Raw genomic sequence first — 20773 nt, forward strand, 5'->3', positions numbered from 1 at the left:
TTGAAATCTTTCTCAAGCATTTCCTCTAACTCGTTCTCACTGGAGGTCATTTCTGATGTATTAATACTTTTTGGTGGATTTCTATTGTCTTGATTTTTGGTGTTTCTTGTGTTATAATATATATATTTTTGCATCGTGGACTATTTAATGATTGGATTTTCTAGTTAGCTGGGTATTATTAGATGTATCAGACAATCTGATGTTATAACTTCAGGGTAGGAGCTTATGGCATTCGGTGTGGCTCTCAAGACTCTCAGAGTATATACAAAAGTATATACAAAAAAAAGTACATACAAAAAAAAAGTATATACAAAAGTATATACAAAAGCGATAAGAATATTCAAGTAGGCTGAGTGGAACAAAATACAGGCAGATTCTAAAATTTAACTAAACAATGTACACTTTCAATGAAAAACACCTCAGAGTAGTTATCCAATAGTAGGTATTATGACAACCAGATCTTCTAACTGTCCCTTAGGGTGTATGGTGCCCCACCCACACCCTTAATCCTGACAACAAGGAGGTTAAGATTTCTCATCTGTGGAAGGTTCCAAGTCAGCTTGTGACCAGGTGAGACCCTTCCCTGGTGTAATCCCAGTTACCTCTGCTCCTGCTTGGGTCCCACTGTCGGTTCAAGTTGGTGTGGCCGGGTCCCTGGATCACTGCTCTGTTCGCTGGAGCTGGGCACTGGTGGTCGGGGAGGGGAGGCTGCCAATGTTGCTCTAGTTCTCTCACTGTTCCATGTGTTCTTCTACCTTGTGATCTGCTCCTCCGTTGTTCACTGCCACTCTCCCTTCACGTTTCTTGAGTTTGCAGAGAGCTCTGGTGTGAGTGGAAAATCCCCTCACTTGGCTTTTCTTGCGGCTCAAGCCAAGCCTGGTGGCTTTCTGGTGTGCCGTTGCTGCTGCCATTGTTGGTGGACCTGCTGGAGTTGCTTCTGCCATCCAGTGCGGGCTCTGGATGCTCTGGATCTCTCCTACTTCTTCATGCTGTTTCAATTTCCTATACACCTCACTTTTTAGTAAAAGTGTGTATTTTGCTGAGGTTTTTTTTTTTTTGGCTTCCCCTCTACCCAAGCTGCTTTGGTGTGGTACCTACGCTGCCATCTTAACCAGAAGCTCCCAATATTTTTTAAAATATATTTCATTTATTTATTTGAGAGAGAGAAATAGAGAGAAAATAGGCACCTCAGGGCCTCCAGGCACTACAATGAACTCCAGATGCATGAGCCTCCTCGTGCATCTGGCTTATATGGATCCTGGGGAATCGAACCAGGGTCCTTTGGCTTTTCAGGCAAATGCCTTAACCACTAAGCAATCTTCTCCAGCCCCTGCTATCAATATTTTTTGGTTTGTTTGTTTTATAGTTTAATTATAATATGATGGTGAGAGGTTCTTTCCTGACTTTGTCTGTTTGGTATTCTAAAGGCTTCCTGTATTTGTATTGACATCACTTTCTCTATTTGGAGGAAGTTTTCTTTTTTTTTAAAAAAATATATAGATAGATATATAATTTATTTATGGGGGAAAGAGGCATGTAGAAAGAGAGAATGGGCACACCAGGGCCTCTAGACACTGAAAATGAACTCCAGATACATGTGTCCCCTTGTGCATCTACTTATGTGGGTCCTGTGGAATCATATCAGGTTCCTTAGGCTTTGCAGTCAAATGCCTTAACTGATAGGCCATTTCTCCAGCCCTGGAGGAGGTTCTCTTCTATGATTTTGTTGAAAATACATACTATGCCTTTGCAGTGAAATTCTTATACTTCTACTATGCTGTGAATTCTTACGTTTGATCTCTTTATAGTGTCCTGAAAGTCTTGAAATTCCCATGCCTTCGTATTAGTTTGTCTTTCTCTTTGTTGGACTGAGTTAGATCTGCCACCTGGTCTTCCGGTTTAGATATTCTGTCCTCTCCTTGATCTATTCTACTTGTGAGACTTTCTACAGAGTTTTCCATTTGACTTCTGTTTTTTGGTGGGATTGTGTTGTCTTGTTTTTTTGTGTGTTTTTTTGTATTATATATAATGTAGTGATTATTGCATCTTGAGTTAATTTGATGCTTGGGTTTTCTAATTATCTGCAGTATTCTTTGCTGTGTAAATCCAACTTTACATATCTTCAGGGTAGGAGTTTAAGGTACCAGGCATAGCTCTTATACTCTAAGAGAAAAAGCAGAAGTGACCCTAGGTGTAGAGTTTGCCTGCTATTCAAGTATTCTTGTACACTGGGTAGAACAATTTACTGGTAAATACTAAAGTTCAACTGAGCAATATACACATTCAATCCAAACCAGCACAGCGCAGAGTATTTATGCAGCAGTGGGGATTAAAACAGATAATCTAATAAAGCCAAAATCTCTCAGGGTGTGTGTTGCTCCACACATCCTGTCAACTGGGAGGTTAAAACTTCGGGTCTGAAATGGGTTCCAGGTCAACTTGGGGCAGAGTCAGACCCTTCCCACAGTAATGACGGAAGAAAAAGACAAAGGCTCTATAAATAAGGAAATGGCAAAGGTAACACTAGTCAACATCAAAATATAGCTTATTTGAGAATGGTAAAGCCAACCCAGAGTATATTGCTCAAATGTAATGCATAACCTGTCCTGACATGGAAAGAGATTAGCACTTCCAGTGCAGGCCTATGTACCTGCCTTTGTGTAAGTAGGCCCTGTTACCTTTTGGGATGACTTTTAATCTCACCAGAGCTATCCTTGATCCCTTGCTGTTGCACAGTGGGTCTGGTGTTCTGATCAGCTGTGCTGGATGCCATGTGGCCAGTGGATAAGTGAGTTCTCTGGTGGCAGTTGGGGGATGGGAGGCTATGCAGGCTGCCTGGAGTTGCACTGGAGCTGCTCAGCTGGTGCTCCTTTGTTCTCCTTCAGCAGCTGCTCAGCTAGTCCCTGCTGTTTTCCCCTTCAAGTTTCTTGACTTTGCAAGGAGGCTGATGTGAGTGGAAAATCCCTCCACCTGGTCTCTGCTCCTCTATCCTGTGCCAGGTGGGTGGGTGCATGGACCAGGGCCATGGGCATCTTGGCACAATAGAAGATCTGAGTCTCTCTTGCTTCTCTGCTTAGTTGATAATAACTTACATACCTTCACTTTTTGGTAAAAGAGTGTATTTTTCTGTTTTTGTGCTTATTTTCCTCCCTAGGCTGCTTTGGTGTGGCTACTATGCCACCATCTTATCCAGAAGTCCTCCTTTTTAAAAAATCTTTTTTATTATTTTTATGAGAGAGAGAGAATTGTCACGTCAGGGCCTCCAGCCACTGCAGTTCACTCTAGACACATGTGCCATCTTGTGTTCATGTGTGACCTTGCACACTTATATCACCTTGTATGTCTAGCTTATGTGGGATCGGGAGAGTTCAACATGAGTCCTTAGGTTTTGCAGGCAGATACCTTAACCATTAAGCTATCTTTCCAGCCCCAGAGATTTCTTTGTGAAACAATGCACGACTGTGTTTAGTATATAGATTCATTTCATTTTCTACTGGCTGTTAATGTAAGTACGTGATTGTTCCCTGAGGCTAGGGGCTGGACCCCTTGCCTGGCACAGAGTTGGCACTGAGTCAATAATTTATGCAACATAGGCAGGCTCAGAATTTATGCCAGATTCTCTGTGAATGTAGAAGATGGATGTTTTCTTAACACTATGAAGACTTTCACAGGAAGTGTCTTGCCAGATGTCATTTAACTCTGGCAGCAGTTGGTGTTTTGGAAAGCCCTGGGAATGTGATTTCAGTAATGTCCCATGTTTCAGAATGCACTGTTGGGAGCTTTCATAGTGGGATTTGTCCTGTGCTTTCAGTGGGAATCACTAAGTTGATCTCTAAATTTATACACATAAAGGTTTTAATGTTGATGTGTTCCCAGGCACTGGAAAGAACTTATGGAGAAAACTGGTGTCTTCTTTGAAATGACCGAAACATTCACGCTGGAAAACATGTTTGCCATGGAACTTCACAAGCATACAGAGGTCCTCAGTGAGATTGTCATGGCTGCAGTCAAGGAGGTTGCCATTGAGAGGGTAGGACGGCCACTGTAGGGTCTTTGGAGAGAATTTTTTTTTTTTTTTTGGTAGTTCTAGGGGTGGGACCCAGGGCCTTTCACATGCTAGGTAAGTACTGTGCAGTAGAGCTACATCCTTATTCTTGGCTTGTTAAGACAGCTACACTATAAAGCTAAGGCTGGTCTTTAACTAGCAATCCTCCTGCCTCAGCCTCCTGAGCACTGGGATCACAGGCCTTCACCACTGCACCCAACAATGACTGTCTTTTGATTTAAAGAGAAAACACATTTGCTGTAGTATTTGTGATACTACAACAACCACTTGGGTAATGAATTATTTATTCTAGGAATACAACTTTTGCTTCATTTACCCTTTTAAATTACAAAAAATTTGCAAGTGCATAGAACATGTGTCATGTGAGTGGGTTATATACACGTGTGTGTGCAGATGTACATGCCCTGTGTGTGCATGTGTAGACATCCTCCTCCATGGCTCATGGGCTGCTTTCCTTGAGATGGCTCCTCCCACTGATGCTGAAGCTTGACATTTTTGGAGTCCTACATCCTCCAGTCTTGGCCCCCCACAGGACTGGGATTACAGGTGTTTGTGGCTCTATCCAGCTGTTTATGTGGGTGCTGGAGCATGGAATTCAAGCTGTCTCAGGTCCCTCCAGGCCTTCATGTTTGTATGTGAGCATTCTTTACCACTGAGCCATCTCCCCAGCACTCAGCTGATATTTCTGTTGCTCCTGATTGTAGTTTTATGCCCTGTTTACTAATGATAGAAGTCATGGATGCCCATGGAAACAAGTTCAAAAGGAGTGAATCACTCTTAGACTTCCACCTAAAGAAATGTGCTATTAGCTTCTGAATCTCACTCCCTCCTAAAACAGATGTGCAGTGATCAAAGTATATTACATATGTGTATGAAAATGTTGCAATTAAGTCCATCATTTTGTGTAATTAATGCATGCTAATCAAAACTTAAGAGATGCTTTCAGACATGTATACACAACACATTTAAGTGTATGCATTTATGAACATACATGTATAAACATATACACCTAGATGCACACATTATATACACATGCATACATATGTACACCGACAATAGAGATATGTATTCACAACATATATATATGTGTATATATATATATATATACATATATATATATATATACACACATACATACATACATACATTTATACATACATACATACATATTGATATATTACGAGGTTCAAGAGTGACCAAGGACCACGGAGAGCACTCTGAGGCAAAGATAAAAGTTTTATTTGGGGGGTGGGGGAGAGAAGCCCAAGCTGCCAGGAGTGACTTTCAAGAATGGAGCAGTCAGTTTGGGGTTACAGATATTGGACTTATAGGCTTTTCAATTGGGGGAAGGTGAGAAAGGGAAGGAATTTTCTTGTTGGGGCAGTAAATCTCTGTTCTTTACATTAGCCATATTGTGAGACCAGAAGTGACCCGGTGAGAGATAAGAGGACCAGTAAATCTCTGTTCCTGGGGCAAAGTTAATGGTTGGGCAATTTCTTGAGGAATGTGGATGATCCATTTCTTATATCTCTCTGTTGCCATCCTGTTTTCTTTTGGTGAGGGAAGCCCATCTTGACCTAACATTCCAGCCTTTTTGTTAGTGACAAGGGGCCATGGTCTTTTCTTCTGCAGTGTCTTCATGCTGACCGTAAGGAGCGATGAGCTCTTAATGGGAGAGGCTGGGTGATGTGGTCTCCCCTCGGGGCAGGTGATGAGGGGTCTGGCTTTTTGGTGGCCAGAGGCTGATAGGAGATAGAGGAGGGACAGATCAGTAAAAGTTGGTTGAATCTTAGGTGGGTGAATTAGTCCACCTGATTTTGGATGCATCTCAGAACGGCAGGGGGCTGCCTTTTTCTGAATGAGGAATGCTCTGGATGAGGTAGGGTAGGGCGGAGGTGGTTTGACTCTCTTTAGTTGCCATAGGTGGATCCAGCTGGGGTGCCCTGAAGCTTTGCGGCTGTGGGTTGGTTAGGATCACCAGATGAGGTCCCGTCCAAAGCGGCTCAGACCCTGTGGGCAAGACTGAGGTAAACTTGATCTCCAGGGTTAAGTGAGAGAGTTGTGGCTCCCTCCGGTGGCTGGGGAAGGAGGCAGTCAGCATGTTCCCATAGAAGATTTCGGATAAAGGTGAAAGTACCCATGGAGAGTGTTTCTGGTAGTGGGGGAAGGTTGTTCAATAGGAAGGGGCAACCATACATGAGTTCAAAAGGACTAAGGAAGGATGGGGCCCAAGGAGTAGCTCTTATCCGGGCTAAGGCAAGTGGGAGGAGCTGGGTTCAGGTCAGGTGGAGTTCAGAAGTCAGTTTAGACAGGTGGGTTTTGAGAATGGCATTTGCTCTTTCCACTTGCCTGGGGACTGAGGCTTATATGGAATATGGAGTTTCCAATCTATTCCCAGAGCTCTGGATACTTCCTGGGTTAAATTAGAGTGGGTTTCTGAGATTTGGGCCAAAAGGATCTGGTGAGAACAGGCAGAACAGAGAGAAGGCTGTGTATGCAGAGTTAAAAATGCTTGGATGTAGGTTATTTCAGACCATTTGCCTATACATTGGAAGTTTTCTAAATCAGTGAGAATTTGGAAATCAAAAGTACCATTCTCAGGCCATCTGGACCTGTTGTCTAGAGTGTATTGCAGCCAGGCAGAGTTGCAGAGAAAGATTAGATGATGAGGTTTGATGTCGTCCAAGAGTCATAGAGGTTTTGAGTTCTTAAGAAGACAGGCTAGGGGGGTAGTTGGAAGTTGTTTTGGAGGTTTTATTCCCCATGGAATAAAACCATGGTGTGAGAGTATAATGAAAGAGCTAGTGAAAGGAGACAGAGAAAGAACAGACAAAGATGGTGAAAGAAGCTGGAGCTTAAGCTGGGTTTACACAGAATACCAATATGACCTCCTGCCGTGTTAGGGTGAATGGCCTGCACCTCCCACATGGCTAGAGGCTGTACAGGTTGGAGTTGTTGGTTTTTAGCCTCTTAGTGGGCAAGGAGGGCACATGTGCTCTCGATGGAGAAAGCTGCTGGCAGTGAAAGAGATCTCAGGACTGAGAGGAAGGAGGGGAAGGGAGAGGGAGAAAGAGGGGAGGGAGAGGGAGTGTCCTGAGCTGGTGCAATCAAACCAAAAGGCGCCCCTTAGGGGTGTAGCCTGGCATGCCAGCACAGCTTCCACATGGAGGAGTGAAACCCAAGGCAGACCAACCCGAGAGAGAGGGACACTTACTGAGAAGGGAGGAGACAGAGAAAAGAACAGCGAGGCCGAGTTGTGGTGGGTGTGAGAGCCTGTATCATGCAGAGATGATCCAATGGCAGCTCGGTGGTCCAGTCAGGGGAAAGGAGGTTTGGCCGCCCAAGAGGACAGCCAGAAGCCTTCCTATCCGAGTCATGGCACCAGATGTATGGTTCAGAAGTGACCAGGGACCACAGAGACTACTCTGAGGCAAAGATAGAAGTTTCATTTGGGGTGTGTGGGGGGGTGGGAGCACGAGCTGCCAGGAGTGACTTTCAAGAGTGGAGCAGTCAGTTTGGGGTTACAGATATTGGACTTATAGGCTTTTCAATTGGGGGAAGGTGAGAAAGGGAAGGAAATTTCTTGTTGGGACAGTAAATCTCTGTTCTTTACATTAGCCATATTGTGAGACCAGAAGTGACCCGGTGAGAGATAAGGGGACCAGTAAATCTCTGTTCCTGGGGCAATGTTAATGGTTGGGCAATTTCTTGAGGAATGTGGATGATCCATTTCTTATATCTCTCTGTTGTCATCCTGTTTTCTTTTAGTGACTCCCTTTTTGGGAAGCCCATTTTGACCTAACATGTGTTTCTCAAAATGGAATCATAGTGGACATACAACTTTGTAATTTGCTTGTTCTGTTTGGCAGTAGAGTGGGACCTGGATAGGGCAGCTCATCATGCAGACTCTGCAGTGACGGGTGCCGCATAGCTGAGTGGACCTGGCATGCTGTTTGGCTTTTCTGAGCCCATCTCTGTATATCAGTTACTTCCACAGCAGACTTGCTTTGGGGGCTTGATTATATCACATGTGAGGTGTGCTAAGCTGATAGAGCATATGCGTGATAAATAAGGACAGTTACTGCAGTGTAGAGTGTCAACAGCTCAGATGGTCAAGCCAGGAGTCTGGCGAGAGGAGGCTGTTGCTTGGCTGGGGTCTATGGTTTCAGTTTCAGGGTCTGAATTCTGCTGTCTGTATTCCTGACCAGGCTGTGAAGGAAATCCTAGACACCTGGGAGAACATGAAGTTCACCGTGGTCAAGTATTACAAGGGCACGCAGGAACGTGGCTACGTCTTGGGGTCTGTGGACGAGATCATCCAGTGTTTGGATGACAACACTGTGAACCTTCAGAGCATCTCGGGGAGCAGATTTGTGGGGCCTTTCCTGCAAACCGTTCACAAATGGGAAAAGACACTGTCTCTAATAGGAGAGGTCATTGAGGTGAGAGCAAAGGGAGGAGTGGGCCATTCATGGCAGGAGAGGACCTGTGCAGTAGTCAGTTCCACAGTGCTGGGACAAGCATCCACCTAAACGGTTTATGAGAAGAATGGGATTTATTTCAGCTCACACATCCCAAGGGAAACTCCACCAATGACTGAAGAATCTGGTTTCCATTCATAAATCCAACAGAGAGAAACCACCGCCAGCCAGCAAACACAAAAAAAACAAAAAGAAAAAAATATCTGCCCTCTCTGTATGCCTTTGGGCTGGAATTTAGATCCACCCCCAAACACACCTTTGAGCTGGACCACCCAGTGAAACCTCCTCTAGCTAAGTGGCTGGAGATCCAAGTTACAAGCTTTTATAAAACACCTAAGTCTATGGGGTAAATGCATTCAAACTACCACACCCTGCATGTAAGAAGTTTTTGTGCTTAGAGCAGATAATTCTAGTCCATACTTGATTTATTTGTGTGTGGGGGTTAGTGCATGATTCAAGGGGTTGATCTGAGTTTTGGTTACCAATATACCTATTTGAACTTAAAAAATATTTTTATTTATTTATTTGAGAGAGGGAGAGAGAGAGAGAGAGAAAGAGAAGTAGATGGAATGGGCATGCCAGGGCTTCCGGCCACCGCAAACAAACTCCAGATGCATGCACCATCTTGTGCATCTGGCTTATGTGGGTCCTGGAGAATTGAACCTGGGCCCTTTGGCTTCACAGGCAAGTGCCTCAACTGCTAGGCCATCTCTCCAGCCCTCCTACTTGTATTAAAAAAATACTTATTTATATGAGAGAGTGAGAGAGAATGGGCACACCAGGGCCTCTATCCATTGCAAATGAACTCCAGATGTGTGTGCCACCTTGTGCATCTGGCTTTACATGGGTCCTAGGGAATTGAACCTGAGTCCTTTGGCTTTGCCTGCAAGTGCCTTAACCACTAAGCCATCTCTCTAGCCCTCCTACTTGGATTGTTATGTGTCTCTTCTTCTTTTACACTATCCTTTTCTTACGGTATGAATGCTTTTACCTCCTCCATCACATGAAAAATTGTAAGCATGTCTATTTTAAAGTCCTTTACAGATCTCCATACTTTTGTGTCTGCTAACTCTCTCTTGGTGGCAGTTTTTCTTTTTCTGTGTGATTCACTTTTTTTTGAGTTCACACATTTTTTCCCTATGTTTGCTTCACCTTTGTACTGGGTGCAGCTCTATCCTGTATTGACAGTGCTAGTCCAGGCCTTTATGAACAAACCAGGCTTATTTCACTATTTTCAGGTGGTTGCTTTTTCTTTCCCAGTTTTTAGACAAGCATGTTGTTCCTGCTCACAGTAACAGAAAAAGAGGTTACTTTCCCCCATGTATTAACAGCCTATGAGAAAATAAAATTTATAAACTAAGTACAGTGAGAGATGAATAGTAGCCACAAAACAGAACAGTTATAATGATATAAGTCATCTAAGCTGTGAATGTAGAGTCTCTCTTAACTAACTTTGCTGGACTATACTGTATTTTTGGACCACAGTTGATCACAGGTAGCAGAAAAGCAAAATCACAACCAAGGGGAGAATTTGTCCTGGATGTAGGACTATGGGCCATGTCTTTGCTCACACTGCCATCAGGCTGGGAAGCCCTTGCATTGAGCTGACTGGGGTCTGTCCTGTGTTAGGGAGGGATTTTTGCATCTGTTCCTTTTGGGTGCTCCATCATCCCTGTGACACTAACATTGTGTGTTTTCAGATCTGGATGCTGGTTCAAAGAAAATGGATGTATCTTGAGAGTATTTTTATTGGTGGAGATATAAGATCACAACTTCCAGAAGAGGCGAAGAAGTTTGACAACATTGACAAGATATTTAAAAGGGCATGTGGCTGGCTTCTGTCTGGGTGTGGGGCAGTGATGGGGGACCCTTGTGTTTGCATGCACTGCATCCCCCAGTGCAGTGTATCGTTATTTCTCATCACTGCATCAAAACACCTGACCAGAGGGTGGAGCCCAACATCTCAAGGAAAGTGTGGCAGGAGCAGGAAGCTGAGGTCACATCATGATTGTTGGGAGGAAGCAGAGCCAGCAATGCTGCTGTTCAGCCAGCTGTCTTCTTTTCATACAGACCAGGGCCCCAGCCTATGGGGTTGGTACCACCCACAGTTAAGATGAACCATCCCACCTCAGTTGACCTAATCAAGATAATCCCTCACAGGCGTGCCCAGCAGCAAACCCGGCCTAGATAATTCCTCATAGAAGATTCTAGGTCCTCTCAAGTTGATGATCAAAAGAGACCATCACAAACTGCTTCTGACTTTTTTGTCATTATCTACATTAAACCTGTTGAGTGAAATTTTCTATTTATTTTTCTATATAACAGTTGAACATCTATTTTCAGCAAGCTAACCCCTTGTAAACATACAGAAACATATGGCTTCTTTCACCATTATCATCAAAGATCTCCCCAGTGCCTTAGGAGCTTTTCACATCGTTGACATAGCTGAATAGATGAATAGCTAAGTTACCACAGATGGTCAGTTGTTTGCCTGACACACAATTCTTGGACATCCAACTTCTTTCTCTTCTTTCCCCCTCCTCTTCCTCTCCCATTTCCTTTTGCCATGTGAGAGTGCCACAGAGAACGTCCTGCATGCACACACCACTCGTGGCTACATTGCTGACCCCATTTATTCTGTCAGCATTGAGCATCTACTGTGTGCACACTGTTGAAGGTTGGTGAGGCACATTGTGATCAAAATGGATGGCCTGTGTTATAGTTAGCCCCACGTTGCTGGGACGACCTTCCAAATAGACACGGTTTATGGGAAGAAGGGATTTATTTCAGTTTACAAATCCAAGTTCCATCAATGGCAGAAGAAGCTGGCTCCCTTTCACAGAGGAAGCAGAGAAAGAAACCATCACCAGCCATCCCACACCAAAGAAACAAGCAAGCCTGAATGCAGAGCTCAGATTCTCCTCTGCACACCTTTGGGGTGGAATCGGGATCTGTCTCCAGTGACATGTCACCCTGAAGCAGGAGTCTGCCTATTAGGGGCTGAGGCCTCCCACAGCCTCCCAGTGGGAAGACAGGAAACAAAACCAGAACTATGCTGATTACATGTGGCACCTTAGACAGTACCAGGACTTGCTTGTTTAAGAGCTAGATGGCTTCTGCCATGTTGGTATCCCTAAGACTGTGGTGTCAGCTGTGGGTTATTTTGTGTCTGTGTCATTGCCTGTTTGGGGACTATGAAGATGCCAGTGCTGCTTCCACCTATGATGACACTTGGAACTCTTTCCTTTCGTTTTCAGATCATGGCTGAGACCTTAAAAGACCCAGTGATCAAACGGTGCTGCGAGACCCCGAACCGCCTCTACGACCTGCAGACCATCAGTGAGGGCCTGGAGAAGTGTCAGAAGAGCCTGAACGACTACCTGGACTCCAAGAGGAACGCCTTCCCGAGGTTCTTCTTCATCTCCGATGATGAGCTGCTCAGCATCCTGGGTAACAGTGACCCACTCTGCGTCCAGGAGCACATGATCAAGGTTAGGGTCACTATCAGGGACAAGACTCATAATCAAGGTCAGAGTCATCATCAGAGTCAGGGGTTGTGCTCAAGGTCAGGGAACATGATCAGGGTCAAGGTTGCACTGGAGTGTGTCCAAGTTTTTCGGACAAGGCATAGGATAGGACTGGAAGTATGGATTTATTAAAAGTTAGACAAAAGGAAGGGAATGGGCTTCAGAAAACCTGTGGCTCAAGAGCCCTGAGTTCTCTTCTGGGATTTTTCTTTTTTCTTTTTTTTTTTTGAATTTTGGTTTTTCAAAGTAGGGTCTCACTCTAGCCCAGGCTGACCTGGAATTCACTATGTAGTCTCAGGGTAGGCTTGAACTCACAGCGATCCTCTTACTCCTCCTACCTGTGCCTCCCAAGTGCTGGGATTAAAGGCATGTGCCACCCACCATGCCTGGCTCTTCTGAGGTTTTAATTATGCATTTACGCAGAGGGAGAAGCTGACCTCTGGGGCAAGAATAGGGTGGATCCTTATGCATATTGAAAGATGGGCTGGTAAAGGGCATGCACAGGCTGTGCATCCCATGACTGAAGAATATGTGTGCCTGGTAATGAGATGATAAACATGGCCTGTTTCCTGACCAGACACTTGGAGGACAGATTGACTTTCATGTGTCTGCACCCAGTGCTAGTCCTTATCTCTCCTGCCAGGATGTGCCTGAACACAGGTGACCCAGAGGAGAGGAGGGTTGTGCGTTTCCCTTCAGGGAAAGGGTGGCCAAGAGGAGGTGCCCTGGGTTGCCAGCTGTCCATCTGCTTTCCTGCCTCAAAAGCACATGATCAGGATCAGGACCCATGGTCAGGCTCCCACAAGGGTCTCCCAGTGTCAGCTCACTCCCCTGCTTCTGTGCACAGTGATGTTTCATGTGGTTCATTCCACTCGAGTGCATGTATGTTGGTGTATATGTATGTGTGTGCCTGTGGAGGTCAGAGGACAACCTCAGATGTCCTTTCTTAGGTACACCAGCCACCTCTTTTTGAGACAGGGTCTCTCATTGATAGAGGTCACTGGCTAAGCTGGACTGGCTGCTCCAGCTAGTTAGGGTTCCACATGTGTGTGTGGACAGGCTTGTCATGTTTACGTAGATTATAGGGAATCCGAGCTCACGGTCTCATACTTCTGAGGTGAGTGCTGTACCCACTGAACCATCTTCCCAACCCTGGAAATTTAAAAATGTATATATTATTTTTATTTATTTATTAGAGAGAGAGAGGGAGGGAGAAAGAGGCAAGGGAGAGAGTGAGTATGGGTGCATCAAGGCTTCCAGCTACTCCAACTGAACTACAGATGCAGGTGTCATGTAGTGCATCTGGCTTTACATGGGTACTGGGGAATTGAACCCAGGCCATCAGCCCTTACAAGCAAGTTCTTTGACAGAGCCATTTCTTCAGCCAACCTTGGAATTTTTACCCGTAGAATAAATGGTCTAAAATGACACCAGAACTCAATAATAATTTTTTTTAAATATTTTTTTGTTCATTTTTTATTTATTTATTTGAGAGTGACAGACACAGGGAGAAAGGCAGATAGAGGGAGAGAGACAGGATGGGCACGCCAGGGCTTCCAGCCTCTGCAAACGAACTCCAGACGCGTGCGCCCCCTTGTACATCTGGCTAACGTGGGACCTGGGGAACCGAGCCTCGAACCGGGGTCCTTAGGCTTCATAGGCAAGCGCTTAACCGCTAAGCCATCTCTCCAGCCCTCAATAATAATTTTTTTAGGAAAGAAAGAGGGAGGCCAGGTGTGGTGGAATATGCCTTTAATCCCAGCACTTGGGAGGCAGAGGTAGGAGGATCGATGTGAGTTCAAGGCCACCCTGAGACTACATAGTGAATTCCAGGAAGCCTGGGCTAGAGTGAAATCCTACCTTGTAAAACAAATGGGGGGGGGAGGAGGGGGAGGGAATGAATATGAATGAAAATGAGTGCACCAGGGCCTCTAGCCCTGCAAATGAACTCCAGACATATGTGCCACCTTGTGCATCTGGCTTACATGGGTACTGGGGAATCAAACCTGGGTCCTTAGGTTTTGCAAACAAGTGTCTTAACTGCTAAGCCATCTCTTCAGCCCTAATTACTATTTTTTTTTGAAACAATCCAAGCCTCACCTTTTTTTTTTTTTTTTGAGAAAATAAATACAGAAGTGCATAATGACAGCAGGCAGGAGAGGGTGGTGGCTTAGCACACAGGTTCTGGAACCAGATGGCCTGGATCTGAATTCTCCGTGACATTTCGCATGATTTTTGGTCCATCACTTAACATTTCTACACATGGTTTCTTCCTCTAAGAGTTGCCTGTTGCGGGGGGGGGGGGGGATCTTGTAATGATGAAACGACTCTAAAGCACTTAGTGTGCCTTAGTGTGGGCTGAGTAGCTCTGTCCACCACCTAGACTCAAAACTCATTGTCATTCTGCCCCTTGCAATATGAGAAAGTGTCTCACAGAGCCCACACTGGCTTTTCACTCAGGATGCTTCTCCTGCCTCAGCCACCAAAGTGCTGGGAGCTACCAATGCTTAGTGCATTCTGCCACATTTCCTGAGTGTCCTTTCATATAAAATTTGTAGATAAAGTTGTCAAACTTTGTCCTCTTTCTCCACTCATAGTTCGTCCTTACTTCCTAGAGGCAGCCCCTATCATGAGTGTGTGATGGCGTCCAGCCCATGCCTTCTGACTATTTTATGAACATACACATCCAACAGTGATGCTGACAGCAGGAGACAACAGAAAGGCCTTCCCTTGTGAGAGAGAGCAGGGGATGTCCAGACAGACTTATGTCAGCTAATCAGTTCCCTGTTCCCTATGGGCTCACATCAGGGTCTCTCAGCCTGGCACAGGTGGCATTTGGGGCTGCTTAGCAGCACCCCAGCCTCTGCTCATTGAGTGCAACAGCCCTACCTCCCCAGTGTGACAACCCTAAATATCTCAGATGTCTTCTGAGATAAACCAGCCTGAGATTCAGACAGTGTTGTAAAAATTCCCATGTTTCTAAATAAACCACATTCTTAGCAATGCTACTTAATGCTATACTTCCCTTCAATCAAGTTGATTCTTTTTTTTTCCCCCGAGGTAGGATCTCACTGTGGCTCAGGCTGATCTGGAACTCACTATGTAGTCTCAGGGGGGCCTTGAACTCCTGGTGATCCTCCTACCTCTGCCTCCCAAGTGCTAGGATTAAAGGCTTGTGCCACCATACCCTAAGATGATTATTTTTTTGTCTTTTGTTTTGTTTTGTTTTGATGGGCTGGAGAGATTGTTTAGTGGTTAAGGTGCTTGCCTGCAAAGCCAAAGGACCCAGGTTCAATTCCCCAGGACACACATAAAACCAGATGCACAAGGTGGTGCATGGATCTGGAGTTCATTTGCAGCAGCTGTAGGCCTTGGTGTGTCCATTCTCTCCTTCTCTCTCCTCTCTTCTTCTTTCTGTCTGTCAAATAAATAAATAAATAATTTTTTTTGATGGGCCAGAGAGATGGCTCAGTAGTTAAGGTGCTTGCCTATGAAGCTTAAGGACCCGAGTTCAATCCCCAGGACCCATGTAAGACACGTAATCCACAAGGTGCCACATATATCTGGAGTTGGTTTACAGTGGCTAGAAGCCCTGACACACCCATTACCCCCCCTCAAATAAATAAATAAATAAAACATTAAATTTTTTTTTCTGAGGCAGAGTCTCACTTATAATCCAGGCTTGCCTGGGACTTACTCTGTAGCCCAGGCTGGCTTTGAACTCACAGCTATCCTTGTACTTTAGCCTCCTTAGTGCTGGGATTAAAAGTGTGTGCCACCACGCCCTGCCCTGATTCTCATTTTTGATCATTTGTTTTTCTTTCTTTCCTTCCTTCCTTCCTCCCTCCCTCTCTCCCTCCCTTCTTTCCTTTCTTTTTCTCTCTCCTTCTTCCCTTCTTCCCTCCTTGCCTGCCTGCCTGCTTGCTTGCCTTCTATCTTCCTTCCTTCCTTCCTTCCTTCCTTCCTTCCTTCCTTCCTTCCTTCCTTCCTTCCTGTCTGTCTGTCTGTCTGTCTGTCTTTCTTTCTCTCTCTCTCTCTCTCTCTCTCTCTCTCTCTCTCTCCCTCCCTCCCTCCCTCCCTCCCTCCCTCCCTCCGTCTCTCTCTCTCTCTCTCTCTTTCTTTCTTTCTTTTTCCGAGGTAGAGTCTCACTCTAGCCCAAGATAACCTAGAATTTACTATGTAGTCTCAGGCTGGCCTTGAACTCACGATGATCTTCCTACCCCTGCCTCCCAAGTGCTGGGATTAAAGATACATGCCACCCCACCTGACTGTTTTTTACTTTCTTATAGGGTAGCTTTATTTTGCTTCTTTCCCCTCATCCTCTACCCGCCCCTTCCTCTGTTCTTTCAAGGTAAGTTCTCTGTATGCAGCCCAGGCTACTCTGGACCTTGCTGTCTTCCCGTGTCAGCTTTCTGATTGTAGGTTGCACTACCATGCCCAGCTGGTTCTGCTTTTCTTTCTTTCTTTAAAGTATTTTATTTATTTATTTATTTGATACAGAGAAAGAGGGAGAGAGAGAGAGAAAAAGAGGGAGGGAGAGAGGGAAAGGGAGGGAAGGAGGATGGGCACACCATGGCCTTCAGCCACTGTAAACAAACTCCAGATGCATGTGCTTCCTTGTGCATCTGGCTTATGTGGGTCTTGGAGAATCAAACCTGGATCCTTTGGCTTTGCAGGCAAATGCCTTAACTTCTAAGCCATCTCTTCAGCCCTTTTCTTTCTTTCTTTTTAAAAATATTTTTATTTATTTATTTGCAACAGAGAGAGGTAGAAGAGAGACAGAGAGAATGGGCATACCAGGGCCTCCAGCCTCTGCAAACAGACTCCAGATGCATGTGCCACCTTGTGCATTTGGTTTATGTGGGTGTTGGGGAATCGAACCTTGTTCTTAGGCTTCACAGGCAAGTGCCTTAACCGCTAAGCCATCTCTCTAGCCCTGTTTCCACTTTTCTAAATGGGTTTTGATGCTGTAGAGAAACATGGTGCTAGAATTAATTCATTTTCTGTTAGCCCTTCTGATGAGCCTCCCATTTCATCCTTGAAAGCCTGTTGCTTCTCACCTCCTCTCTTTCTCATTTGCAGACTGTCTTGTGCTCCTAAATGACTCACTTTCCTGAATATTCTTCCATCAGTTATAGTGATAATAGCCATTGCTGGGTTTGTTCCACTAGTATGTGTCATTTTGTTGAGTGCATCCAACTCTACCTTTAAAATTTTTTTAAAAATTATTTTCAAGCAGAAAGAGAGGGAGAAGGAGAAGAGAGAGAAAAAGAGAGAGAGAGGAGGGGTGGGGACAGAGACATACACAAAAAGTACTTGGGCATACCTGGGCCTCTTGCCACTACAAATGAACTCCAGATGCATGTGCTATTTTGTACATTTGGTATAACATTGGTATAACATGGGTGCTGGGGAATTGAACCTGGGCCTTCAGGCTTTACAGGTAAGTGCCATTAACCACTAAGCCATCTTCCCAGCCCCAGTTACACCTTTAAAAAATATTTATTTATGAGAGAGAGATAGAGAATCAACATACTAGGGTCTCTTGCCCCTGCAAATGAATTCCAGACACACACACCACTTTGTGCATCTGGCTTTATGTGGGTACTGGGGATTTGAACTCAGGCTGTCAGGCTTTGCAAGCAAGTGCCTTCCTCCAGCCCCAATTCTACCTTTTAAGTGTGTTCCATCCTGGTACTTAACTTCAGGCTATAGGAGGAGAAACATTTGCCAGGAGTTACCTGGTTGACAGTGGGAACTGTCTGTAACTCCCCCAGCCAATGTGTTGATCACCGTTTTGTCTCCTCATGTTCAGCTGTGCATGTCTAGACCTTCTTGTTCTGTGCTCACACTGGAGCCCCACCCGTTCTAGAGAGCCCTTTCCTTGCCATTTGAATTCCACCCTGGGTCTTTGCACAGTACAGAGTAAATGGAGCGTCTGTCATCACATTGAACAAACACACATCTGAGTACATGGACATCTGTCTCGGGTGACCTTGCAAGTGTCCTGGCCACTTTGAAGGAGGGTAGAATCCATAGGCTGCCCTTGATTCCAGGGTTAAATACAAGCACCCCAGGGATGTGTCTCCCACTGTCTTGCAGATGTATGACAACATAGCCATGCTGAGGTTCCATGATGGGGACAGTGGGGAGAAGCTGGTATTGGCAATGGTCTCCGCAGAAGGAGAAGTCATGAACTTTCGGAAGGTCATCCGGGCCGAGGGTCGCGTGGAAGACTGGATGACGGCTGTGCTGCATGAAATGAGAAGGACCAACAGACTCATCACCAAAGAAGCCATCTTCAGATACTGTGAAGACAGAAGCAGGTGCGGTTCTGTGTATGAGTGCATCAGCATGTGGCTCCTCCTATCACTGGTCACAGGGGTGGATTTTATTTAATTCATTTTTAAAAATCTGGATGTATATGTGGGTTTACATGTATCATGGTGTGTTTGTGTAAGTCAGAGGATTACCCATAGTGTTGATTCTCTCTTTAAAAAAATTTTTTTTGTTTATTATTTATTTATTTGAGACTGATGGACAGAGAAAGATAGAGGAAGGGAGGGGGGAAGGAGGGAGATAGGGAGGGAGGGAGGGAGAGAATGGGCACGCCAGGACTTCCAGCCACTGCAAACGAACTCCAGACATGTGCGCCCCCTTGTGCATCTGGCTAACGTGGGTCCTGGGGAATCGAGCGTTGAACTGGGGTCCTTAGGCTTTACAGGCAAGCGCTTAGCCGCTAAGCCATCTCTCTAGCCCTGATTCTCTCTTTTGACCTTTTAAAATTTTTAATATTTTTATTTATTTATTTGAAAGAGGAGGGGGGGAGTATGAATAAATGAATGAATTTGGGCACTCCAGGGCCTCTTGCCACTGTAAATGAACTCCATATCTATGCATCACTTTGTGCATGTAGCCTTATGTGAGTGCTGGGGAATCTAACCCAGGCCATCAGGTTTTACAAGCAAACACCTTTAACCACCTAGCTATCTCTTAGTCTCTCCTTCAACCTTTTGAGACTCTCTTATTGTTGTCCTTGTTGCCACTGGCAAGAGGAGACTAGCTGCCCTGCAAACTTTTAAGATTCTCTCATTGCCATAAGCACATTGGGATTATAGACACATGTGCCATGTTGTGTCCAGCTTTATGCTGCACTTGGGTTGGCAAGCTTGTAAGCAAGCCCCTTTAATTGCTGCGCCATCTCCCCAGTCTGCTAGGGGTTGGTTTTAAGGGTGTGGGGTAGATGGCTGACTTTCAGTGTGAGTCTGTCTTTCCTTGCAGTGGTGAGTCTTACGACATAAAGCTGTCTTACATGACCATTGGTGCCATTACTTCCTGGATGGACAGGACACCAGGCTGAGAGCTTGTTAGAAATACAACCTTGGGTTGGGAATGTGGCTCAGTGGTAGAGCACCTGCCTAGGATCCCCCCATGAGAGGCTGGGAGCATGGCTTAGTGGTAGACGGCCTGCCTAGAATCCTCTGATCAGGGCCTGAGGATGTGGCTATAGGGTAGAACACTTGTCTAGAATCGCCTTCAAGAAGCTGGGTGCTTGGCTGAGCAGTAGAGCGCCTGGGTAGTATGTGCAGTACCGGGGTCCCACCCTCAGCAACATAGGAGGAAAAACAAAGGCAATTACTTTCAAGACTATTTCTGTGTAGATTTTTAAAATCACTTTGTACTATGTGGGTTTATTATAAGAAATAAAAAAAATCCAGTAATTAGTGACATCATTTCTCGGGTCCTGTACAGGGTTAGTTTAGTCATCTCTCCCAGGTCTTGTTGTGTAACCTCCTGAGCTGTAGATTCCTGCTAGCCTTCTGTTCTCATCCAAACTAAACAGAGTTACAGAGAAACATGTGGGGAGGAGGGGAGGTGCACTTGGGTCTCTAAAAATGGAACCAAGTGCTGTAAATCACTTGTCTTTCCTCAGTGATTCTTATGGCCCGACAGCTACATTGATGGACAAGCACAGATGGATAGATGGCTGCCTGCCAGCTCAGAAGAGCATACAATAGGATATTGGGAGAGTGTGCAGGCTCATTGCTAAAGCCTTTCCCATGACTCTTTCTTAAAAATAATTTCCAAGCAGACCAAGAAAAGAGAGAAAGAGACAGAGACAGAGAGGAAGAAAGAATGGGCACACCAGGGCCTGCAGCTGCTGCAAACAAATTCCAGATGCATACCACATGTGTATTTGGCTTTACATGGGTACTGGGGAATAGAACCTGGGTCATTAGTCTTTGTAGGAAAGTGTCTTAACTGCTGAGCCATCTCTGTAGCCCTCCTATGATTCTTTATAACATTAGGATTGGCTGTGGTGTGGACACTTGCTGGTTAGGACTGGAGACCTCAAGGTTGAAGGGTGGGTATCACTGGCCTAGCATTTTACTGTGTAGCTAACAGTTTTCCCACTATTCCATGCCCATCCCCTTTCTTCTAGATTGGGTTTGCCAGCATGCCACTGACTACCCCTGAAAATGTTATATGATGATGCAAAGTGTGTCCAAATCATAGGATATGTATGCTACTTTCTATTTTTTTTTTTTGAGAGAGAGAGAGAGAGAGAGGGAGAGAGAGGGAGAGAGAGAGAGAGAGAGAGAGAGAATGGGTGTACCAGGGCCTTTCGGCCTCTGTGAATGAACTCAAGACACATGCGTCCCCCCATGTGCATGTGTGACATTGCACACTTGTGTCAC

The 20773-nt window shown here is 45.2% G+C and overlaps 1 protein-coding gene across 1 annotated transcript in view; it reads left to right on the forward strand.

The window, feature by feature from the left end:
• The window catches only part of Dnah10 (dynein axonemal heavy chain 10), a 204718-nt gene that overhangs the window by 92188 nt on the left and 91757 nt on the right, over nt 1–20773 (forward strand). Inside the window, exons 26-30 of the mRNA XM_045133057.1 lie at nt 3877–4030; nt 8275–8508; nt 10248–10370; nt 11805–12038; nt 18177–18400. Coding sequence (XP_044988992.1) covers nt 3877–4030; nt 8275–8508; nt 10248–10370; nt 11805–12038; nt 18177–18400 — 969 coding nt within the window. The remainder of the gene's footprint in view (nt 1–3876; nt 4031–8274; nt 8509–10247; nt 10371–11804; nt 12039–18176; nt 18401–20773) is intronic.

This window comes from Jaculus jaculus, chromosome 13, assembly GCF_020740685.1.
Source record: "Jaculus jaculus isolate mJacJac1 chromosome 13, mJacJac1.mat.Y.cur, whole genome shotgun sequence".
NCBI classification, from domain to species: Eukaryota; Metazoa; Chordata; class Mammalia; order Rodentia; family Dipodidae; genus Jaculus; species Jaculus jaculus.